This window comes from Prionailurus bengalensis, chromosome E2 (genome assembly GCF_016509475.1).
Source record: "Prionailurus bengalensis isolate Pbe53 chromosome E2, Fcat_Pben_1.1_paternal_pri, whole genome shotgun sequence".
In the NCBI taxonomy this organism is placed as follows: domain Eukaryota; kingdom Metazoa; phylum Chordata; class Mammalia; order Carnivora; family Felidae; genus Prionailurus; species Prionailurus bengalensis.
Window position 1 is genome coordinate 13,009,018 of NC_057352.1, and position 9,737 is coordinate 13,018,754.

A 9,737-nucleotide genomic window follows, 5' to 3' on the forward strand; every position below is an offset into this window, starting at 1 on the left:
AATTCGACGTGCCATCTTTGAAAGATCGGGAAGAGCCTGTTTGACACCTGTGCCAAGATATGAATGATGAGTCAAAGATCAGAGGGAAAAGCATTTTCAGGCAAAGGGAACAGCAATGGCAAAGGCCTGAGGTGGTAGGCACTGGTGTTTGAGGGGAAGTAGAGGTACACAGGGGTGGATAAAGAGGTGAGTGAAGTCAGAGACAAGTAGGAACAGACCACATGTATAGCCCCTGGGCCATGATAACGTTTGATTTAAGTATAATGGGAGCTCTTGAGAGTTTTGAGCTAAAATATAAGTCAATTATAAAAGCCTGGAATACTGCAGTGGCTTCCTATGCCGTCAAACTGTATAGTCAGAGCTCTTAACTCTACCTTTAGGAGCCTTTCTCCTCTCTTAATTCTGTTTCAGGCATACGTAGCTGCTATCGCTTTCTCAATCAAACCATGCACTACTTTTTGCCTGTAGGCTTCTGCCCTTGCTGTTCCCTGTGCCAGGACTCCTATTCTATAGTTGGCTTCTATTCATCCTTGGCTTAAAGATCACCACCTCTTGGAAGCCTTTCCAGGCTGGGGCAGGCACTTCCTCTGGCTCCCACAGCTTCCTATGCTTCACTCATCCCAAATCTGACCACTCTGGGTTGTGGTTCTGATTTTGTGTGGATCTCCTTCCTTTGATTGGGGTGCCAGGATAGGGGCCAGGTATGTCTCGTTCACTGCGGAAACCACGGTGCCCACCAACACAGGGCTTGACACAGACGACGGCAAGAAATATTTCTGATGGTGGTGGGGGAAGGGGTTTGTGAGAGTTAGTAAGTGTCTTGGCCATTGCGCCCCCTCTCCGGATGCAAACTGACGCCAACTAAAACAAGGCCACTCGCTAGTCCGCAATCCGTCAGCGCATGCGCTTTGCTCAGGCGCGCCCCCCGCCACCCCTCTCCCCCTATATGCTAATCACGACGTTCGGGAGTACAGCCTCTCCGGGGAATATGCAAATCACCCCTTCAGCGCCGTAGGGCTCCCATTGTCCCGCGCTAAGGTTATGCAAATAAGCCTCAAATGCAAGATCCTAGCCTAGTTGGCGCCCCCAACCCCTAGCTCATCTCATTTTCTGTAAGGCGCGTTCCTGCTTGCTCACGCACGCGCAAGCCTCGCAGTTTCTAGTTCCGTCTAGCTGCGGACTGTACCAAGTAAACCTGGACAGCAAGGGGCAAAGTCCGGAAGCCCCTGCGCGGGCCTAGTCGATGGCCCGACTCGGAGAGCCCCTCTCCCCACTGTGCAATGGGAATGGTCCACCTCGCCGCGCAAGCGCCCTAGGCGCTTCACGCCGCTTGTACACCCTCCTACCCGACTTGCAGCGCACGCGCAGAGCTCGGGCGTGCAGCCGCCGCCGCCGAGCCAGAGCGGGGGCAGCTAGTGCCGGTGAGTGTCCGGGATAGGGATAGGGGTGCGCGGGGCATGCTGGGAAGCGGGCGCTACGGCACCGCTGCATGATGGGAGTTACGGCTCCCATCACCGGGGCGAGCTGGCAGCGGTCTTGGCCCATCATGGCCGGAGGGCGAGACCCAGGCTCCCCTTTCTCCCCCAACACGGCTCCGTGCAGCCCTGGGGCATCCTGGGGAAACGGGACGCCCCGCCCTAAGGCATTGTGGGAGTCGGTCTGCTAGTCGTTATGGGCCTGGTGCATTCTGGGAAGGATTATTGTAGCTCCTTTTGGGAAACCGGCCCGTTTTGTCACACACCTTCCGCTCAGCATCTTGGACGCTTGGAGTGCTTCGACGCAGAGCACCTTGAAAGGCGGTCATTATAGGCCCAAGGCATCCTGGGAAGAATTGCCGCAGGGCATTGTGGGGACTGGTCCTTATTGTCTGTTGTAAGGTTTTGCTCTGGCCTCCTTGCCCTCCCATTGTGGGAACGGGTTCCTTTTATGTTCTCACAGGGCATCTTGGGAGTTGGTTGCTGTAGGTTCAGAATGTAGTGGGGTCTTGGCACTGTGTTTTCCCTGTGGTAGCGAGGGAGTGTCATTTATAACCCTTTAAAATTGTGGAAGCCAGTATGGCCACCATAGTCCTTATAGGAATGGGACTGCACCAAAGAATGCTTCCACCTAACATCTGGAGTACGCTGGAAGGGTCCTTGTGTGATGTGGGCTTGGGGGAGGGTAGGCTGGACTGGTGAGCAGGGTCTCCAGGTAATCTCCTGGGTAGTCCTGATTGTAGTGTGTGGTTGCCAGGTAACATAGAACATCCACTTAAAATTTGAATTTCAGATAAATAATCTTTTAGAAATGTTTATCCCAAATACTGCTTGGAACCTATGTATATTAAATAATTTTCTGTTGTTTATCTGAAATTCACATTTAACCTAGCATTGTCTGCTTTTATTTACTTAATTTGGCAAATTATCCTGGCTTAAAGTAGAACTCCTCAGTTGAATGGGACCCTACAGGCAATAGGGTATTAGAAGAACTCTCCTCTGCCAGTTATGAATCTTCTGTCCTTAAAGCCCAGATTCAGGGATGTCTTTAGAAAGCTCCTTTACCACTGATACCAGCCCTCCCATGCCTCAGCCTCCTCCAGGCTTCACTTTTAACTTTTTTTTTTTTTTTTCCGGTCCCCAGCATTAAACTTGACTTCCAGACTTTGAAGGGATTGTGTATTTCCCATCACTGTATACCCAGTACCCAGCACGGGCCTTGGCATAAAGAGGCGTAGCTGAGGTTGCCAGTCCTTTCCCTGACCTGCTCTTCCTAGCTCTTTACTGCCAAAGATTACAGTGGAAGACAAAAGAACTGCTGTGTGTGTGTGTGTGTGTGTGTGTGTGTGTGCGTGTGTGTGTGGCGAGGTACTGGTGAAGAGGGATAGGAAGGAAAGGACTCAGAAGGCTTGGAAGAGGTGTTTGGGCTGGGAGGAAGTACAGAGGTTCTTGTGTTTGAGGTGGCCTTTGGAAAACGAGTAGGAGTTCTCTAGGTAGACGGTGGGGAAGGAGGACATTCTAGGCAGCAGTAGCAGGATTTGCTGAGACCCACAGATGTGAAAAGTCCTGGTGTGCACAGGGAGAGATGATAAGTCTGGAATGGTTGGGCTGTATAGAAAGGGTTATGAGTGGGAGTACTGACAGCCACTGTTACTGCAGTAACTGCCACATACCAGTGGTTTGTATCGAATGAGCCCTACTGAATCTTCAAAAAAAAAAATTGCAGCTGAGGGGCCATTTATGAGAGGTAGAATCACATGGCTTCAAATCCTAGTCCACCCATCAACCAGTTGGTGTGACCTTAAGCTACTTGTTAACCCTCTCTGTGCCTCAGTTTCCTCATCTGTACCAAGGAGACGGTCTGTGTCAGCATAGTTATAAGGACTGCACGAGTCAAGCCCTGGAAGCTCCTTTTGTACTGAGAAGGAAACAGGCTAGAGAGATTAGGTCCTTCCTTGCTTGAAACTACACAGCTAGGTGGCGGCAGACTTGGGCTTCAGACCTGGACACCATCTTGCCAAGGGATAGGACTAGGGCTGACGCGAACTAGGGCGGCCATACCGCTTGTTTAAATATTGAAATACCTCTAGCCTGATTAGTGTATCACCACTACGTCAAATAATCCCTACCCCCAACCGCCACTTTGGACCCTCGCCCAGCCCCCAGACTTTCCCACAGTCCAGCAACCAAAGCCTTAATTCCTGGATAGGCCCCTGTTCCACTCTCAGTTCTGATTGGTGCCCCTGCTGGTACCCGCTGCTAAATATTTGGAATGTTGCCTTTCCCCATTCCGCTGAACAAGAACCACAGACGGCTTCGTTGCCCAGATGGGGAAATTAAGAGCTACAGAGGAGCTGGGGCTGGCTTTTCCTTTCCCCCAGCACTGAGCACACAGTTGGGCCCCGAGAGGCAGGTGCTATGTAAAAATTTATTGAGTCACCACAAGCCTTTCCTTCCCCTGTCCAGCATCCCGCTCTCTTTGCTGACATCCTGCATTGGAGAACTTGTGGCTGAGGTGTGGCTGTGGAGAGCTGGCCGGGGAGGGACACTGCCTAGCTGCTCCTCTGCTCCTGTCTCCTGTCTCCTCCCCTGGCCATGACAGAGACCCGTGAGCCAGCTGAGACTGGGGGCTATGCCAGCTTGGAAGAAGACGATGAGGACCTCTCTCCAGGTGAGGCAGCCTTAGAGATGGCGGCGTTACCTTGAATATCATCCTGGTTTGGAATTGGGGCTCCACTGAGAAATCTGGAGGGGGAAGGGCACCTTGTCTTGCTAGGTGTTCTGTTCTGACTGGGACTATGTGCCCTGCTAGTGGAATCCTTCTGGCTGAGACTTTTGGGGGTTGTAGATTGGCTAGGATTGCTCTTCTTATTAGGGGTTCTAGATCGGCTGTGGTCTCTTTCCTTGCTGGGGGTTCTAGATCGGCTATGGTCTTTCTCCTTGCTGGGGGTTCTAGATTGGCTGTGACCTCTCTTGCTAGAGGTTCTAGATAGGCTGTGATCTCTCTCCTCTCTGGATTGGCTGCAATCTCTTTCTTTTCTGAAGGTTCTGAATTGGCTGTGATCTCTCTCATTTCTAGGGGTTCTGAGTTGGCTGCGGTTTCTCTCTTTTCTGGGGGTTCTGGTTTGGCTGTGCTCTCTTTCACTGCTGGAAGTTCTAGATCGGCTGTGATCTCTTTCTTTGTGGGAGGTTCCAGATGGGCTATGACTTCTCTCCTGGCTGAGTGTTCTCGATCGTCTGTGATCTGTCTCCTGGCTGGGGCTTCTTTCCCTTCTGGGCATTCTATATTGGTTATAGTTTCCCCCCTTGCTGTGGATTCTAGATTGGCTGTGTCTTCTCATCTGACTGGGAGTTCCTTTCCGGGTACGACTTCGTGCTCTACTGTGACTTCTCTTCCAACTGTGACTTCTCACCATACTATGACTTCTTGCCCTTCTGGGCATTCTGGACCCGCTCTCGCTTCGGGTCCTGCTGGGGGTGCTAGACGGGCTCTCACTTCGGGTCCTGCTGGGGGTGCTAGACTGGCTCTGACTCTGGGTCCTGCCGGGGGTGCTAGACCGGTTGTGACCCTGGGTCCTGCTGGGTGCAGTATCCTGGTTGTAACTCTTGAGCCTGCTAGATACTTCACTTGGGCCGTAACTCCATTCCCTGCCAGGGGTGACCATCTCACTATAACTCTTTACCCTCCTTGATGTTGATGGAGACTGGCTGGAACCTCTCTCCTTGAAGGGAGTTCCAGTGGGGCTGTAACTCTTTGCCCTACTTGGGGTTATAACCAGCCCAGAACTCTTCCCCATGCCTGAGGCTCCTGGTGGGCTGTAACTCTTCTCTCTGCTCACACTTCTAAGCTGGCTCTTATTTCTTTCTCGGTTGTTGTTTCTAGGCCGGCTGCAACTCTTGCCCCCACTCTGTTTTTTTCTGGGAAGTAGGAGTTCTCATCCTGTTGGGCACACTTGGGGTGGCACCATGAGTTCTCATCCTGCTGGTAGTGCTGGCTCTGCTGGGTGACCTCTTGGAGCTGCGGCTTCCCCTTCTTCTGGGAGTTCTGCCCCGGCTGTGTGTGCCCCTCTGCTGGTGGAGTCTTACCCCACTGACCTTGCTGGCCTTGGTGTCGGTGCTGGCCTTCCTCGCCCTGGTGTCGGTGCTGGCCTTGCTGGCCCTGGTGTCAGTGCTGGCCTTGCTGGCCCTGGTGTCGGTGCTGGCCTTCCTCGCCCTGGTGTCGGTGCTGGCCTTCCTCGCCCTGGTGTCGGTGCTGGCCTTCCTCGCCTTGGTGTCGGTGCTGGCCTTCCTCGCCCTGGTGTCGGTGCTGGCTTTGCTGGGTGTTCTTGTCCCATTGCGGGCTCGGGACTTGTTGCTGGACTGTTTAGAAGCAGCTGTCTTCGTATTTGCCCACTTGGGAGACCTAGAACTGCTTGGGCTTGTGACCGAGTTAGGGGCTGTTGATGGCTTGGTGGACACTGAAGCACTGTTGGGCTTTGCCGATTTGGTGGTCTTCAAGGAGGCGGGAGGCTTGGGAGGCACGGGGCACATCGAGGGTCCGGTGGATGCTGGAGACGTGCTGGGCTTTGAGGGTCTCGTAGGTGGAGAAGGCATGGTAGTTACAAAAGGGCTTGTGATCCTGAAAGTCACAGTGGACATGAAAGACCGGTAGCCGTGGACAACCACCTGACCGCCTCTCACAGGCCAGCTGCATGAAGTCATAGTGGGCATTGAAGCCCCTGGAGGGTGGGTGGTGTGAAGTCAGTGGTAGGAGGAGAAAGAGGGGTGAAGGCCAGAGGGGTTGCCTCCATGTTTGGCCGCCATTCGGCGAGTATCTTCTGAGGCTGACTGGGGATGCAGCGTTGCTGGGGACATGGAGATGGGTCAGACCCAGGTCCTGCCTTCCCGGAGTCTCCAGGTCACTATCCAGGTGGTCAGGATATGTTGGGGTTTGGAGGGGGGGCAGGGGCAGAAGTTCCCAGACAAGAGACACTAACCACCTGAGGAGGCATGGAGGACCTCACAGAGGAGGTGACGTGTGAGCTGGGCCCTTAAAGAGGAGCAGGGGTTTGCTCTTAGAGAAGAAAAGGTCACCAGGTGGGGGAAGAGCAGAGCCAAAAGCCTGGAGTGATGGGGGAGATCAGGGCCTCGGGCCCCCCTTGTTCACTCGACCCGCACGTCCTGGACTGGGCAGTGTTGGGGACCCCAAGATGAGTCAGACCTGCCCTCAAGGGGTTCCCAGTCTGATGGGGGAGACCTGTTGGGGCCCAGATGGCTACAGCCTCTAGGACAGTCACAAGGGGGAGACGCTGGGCCAGCAGGAGCCAGGGTGGAGGGAGCCACCGCCATAGACGACAGAACCTGTTCAGGGTCCTGAAGGATGAATAGGAAGTCGCCAGGTGGCCAGAGTGGGGAACAGCCTTCCAGGCAGAGGGACAGCAGGACAGAGGCAGAAACAAGAGAGAGAGCTGCAGGGAGGGACATTAGGCCAACACTTACAACCCATTCTTCTAAGCTGGGTGATGCCGGGGACCCAGCAGTGAGTCAGACCCGGCCTGCCCGCCCTCTGGTCTGGTGGGAAAGGACTTTGTACCGGCACAGCCCTCAGGGCCGGGTGAGGACAGCCAGAGGGCAAAAGAAAGTGACTGGCTGCCTAGGAGACCTGGGACAGTCTCACTGAGGAGGGAGGCTTCCTACGGGGTCCTAAAGAATGATGTGGAAAACCTGGCTGGGCCACTCCCAGCAGAGGGAACAGCGCATGTGAAAAGCCTCAGAAAAGGTTTGACAAATTGAATGAACGCCAGGCACAGAGAAGGTGTCCTGGATGCTCAGGATGCAGCAATGAACCAAAGTCCCTGCTTTGGGGGACAGGCAGTAAACACATGAGTAGATGTCACCTACAGTAAGTGGAGGAGAAGAACAAAGCGGTTAAGAGCGTAGGGGGAAGGATTGCTGTTTAGACAGTGTGACCAGGGTGAAACTGAGAAGGTGACACTTGAGCAGACCTGGCGAGGGGAGGGAGCAAGCCTTGTCTATCTGTAAAAAAGGTAGCAAAGGCCCTGAGGCAGGTGTGTGCCTGCAGGGCTGAGGAGCCCCGAAGAGCCCAGTGTGGCTGACTCAGTTCTCACAGGACTCTTCTGGGCTGCTGGAGGAAAGTGAGGAAGAGGGGCCAGGATGGACACAGGGCAAGGCTGTTGCAGTCCTAGGGGATGCTTTTGGCAGACCGGTGCCGCTGTGGTGGGGACTCCCTCCTCCCAGACCCAGGCTCTGCATGCACTGGTGTCACCCTTTCCTGTATGGCGGCTTCAAATCTTTTTCCTTTTTTAACCTAAACTTGTCCTAGACATGTTCTGCATGCTCATGAAATCACAGCAATATATCTGTACTTGCAAATCAATTTTCAATTTTCAAATTTTCATTCACTCAACTGCATACACACACACACACACACACATACATTTATCACACATATCATATATGTATGTGTTTTAATTTGCTTGAATCCTGTTCAGGTGTTTGTCTTCCTAAAATGATCTGGCGTAGGCTACCGCCCGTATTTAGCTTTCCCTGTTAGAGCTGTGTGATTGGAGGCGAGTGAGTCGCCTAACCGCCCTGTAGCTCAGTTTCCCATTTATCACTTAGGGATGACAACAGTACGTCCCTCAAAGGGTTGTGGTAAGGATTCGGTAGGTTAATATAGAAGAACAGGGCTCTTAAAGTAGCAGTGGATGCTGTTACTGGTACTGTTTTTATTACTGTTACTTTGTCCTTCTTAAACCCTGGAGATGCAGTTCTTGCAAGACATTCATCTGCTTAATACACAGACACTGAGTGTCTGCTGTGTGCCAGGCCGTGTTCCATGTGACAGGGATTCTTCCATGGGGAAGGGCAGGGTTGTGTCCTGGCTGTCCCCTCCCTACTGTGGTGAGTCTGAATGGGGCCCCGGGAGGGGCACAGCCCTGTCCTCAGATGCCTCTGACTCTCCCTGTCCATCCCCCTACAGGCCCTGAGCATTCCTCTGACTCTGAATACACTCTCTCAGAGCCAGACTCCGAAGAGGAAGAAGATGAGGAGGAGGAGGAGGAGGAGGCCACTGACGATCCTGAATATGACCCTGGCTACAAGGTGAAGCAACGCCTGGGGGGGGGCCGGGGGGGCCCGTCCCGCCGGGCCCCCCGTGCAGCCCAGCCCCCGGGCCCCCCAGCCCAGCCCTGCCAGCTCTGTGGCCGCTCACCCCTTGGGGAGGCCCCACCAGGCACCCCACCTTGCCGGCTCTGCTGCCCTGCTACAGCCCCCCAGGAAGCTCCAGCCCCTGAAGGCAGGGCCCTCGGGGAGGAAGAGGAGGAGCCGCCTCGGGCTGGGGAGGGTCGACCAGCTGGGAGGGAGGAGGAGGAGGAAGATGAGGAGGAGGAGGGCACCTATCACTGTACGGAGTGTGAGGATTCCTTCGACAACCTCGGGGAGCTGCATGGGCACTTCATGCTGCATGCCCGGGGCGAGGTGTAGGCAGAGCCCCCCACCCAGGGAGCTTGGCTAAAGGGGTGGGGTGGGAGGAGGGGGCTGAGGAAATTGGGGTGGTCGCAATGGTCATGTGGGACGGGGTACCGCCGATCTGTGTCGTCTTAGCAGTAGATGTGTGAAGGCCAGAATAAAAGCCAAATTCTGTGTGTGTCGGTCCAGCGTGTTTGGTGTGTGTGCGTGCATGCATGTGTGTAAACGCTTGAGTGTGCGAGGCACCGGGGCCTGGGGCATTTATCCCTCCCCCTCCCCCCTCCCCTGGCTCCTCCCTGGGGGAAGCTTAAGATCACTGTTGCCAAGACTATTAACATTTACTAAGGGCTTATGTTCAGGTGGCTTCCGTATATTTAACTCATAGACCCGATGACGTACAACACAACGGTTTTGCACTCATGTAATAGAGTCCAGGGTGGGTGTTTCCAGTAGGTGGGCAACCCTTCTCCATATAGTGATTTGGGGACCCAGGCCATTCCTTAAGCCTGCTGTCGTCCACATGGTCATGGCTGAGTGGCCGTGGCCTGGGTCCTGCCGGTGGAAGAGGAAGGTGAGCCTGGAGAGGTACACGTGATTTCGGACAGGCCCCCTGCCTGCAAGTAGCACAGCCTGTTCCTAGTTACGTTCCTTTGCTGAGAAATTCGTCACATGACCACAGCTCCCTGCAAGGGAGTCTGGGAAAGGCAGGTCTAGCCAGTGCCCAGAAAGCAGAAAACGGTTTGTGGAGGACAGTCGATGTTCTCTGCCACTGCCTGAGAACCTTTACAAAGA

At 54.2% G+C, this 9,737-nt stretch overlaps 2 protein-coding genes across 2 annotated transcripts; one reads left to right on the forward strand and one right to left on the reverse strand.

The window, feature by feature from the left end:
* Positions 1–4,039: 4,039 nt before the first annotated feature.
* ZNF428 (zinc finger protein 428) lies at positions 4,040–9,127 on the forward strand. The gene is made up of 2 exons (XM_043598704.1): positions 4,040–4,146; positions 8,458–9,127. The coding sequence occupies exons 1-2, from the start codon at positions 4,071–4,073 to the stop codon at positions 8,958–8,960; spliced, it is 579 nt and encodes a 192-aa protein (XP_043454639.1). The 5' UTR covers positions 4,040–4,070; the 3' UTR covers positions 8,961–9,127.
* SRRM5 (serine/arginine repetitive matrix 5) lies at positions 4,106–6,550 on the reverse strand. Its single transcript, XM_043598703.1, is given in 2 exon segments — positions 4,106–5,392; positions 5,394–6,550. Coding segments are annotated over 2 exon segments (2,079 nt in total). The 5' UTR covers positions 6,186–6,550.
* Positions 9,128–9,737: the final 610 nt, after the last annotated feature.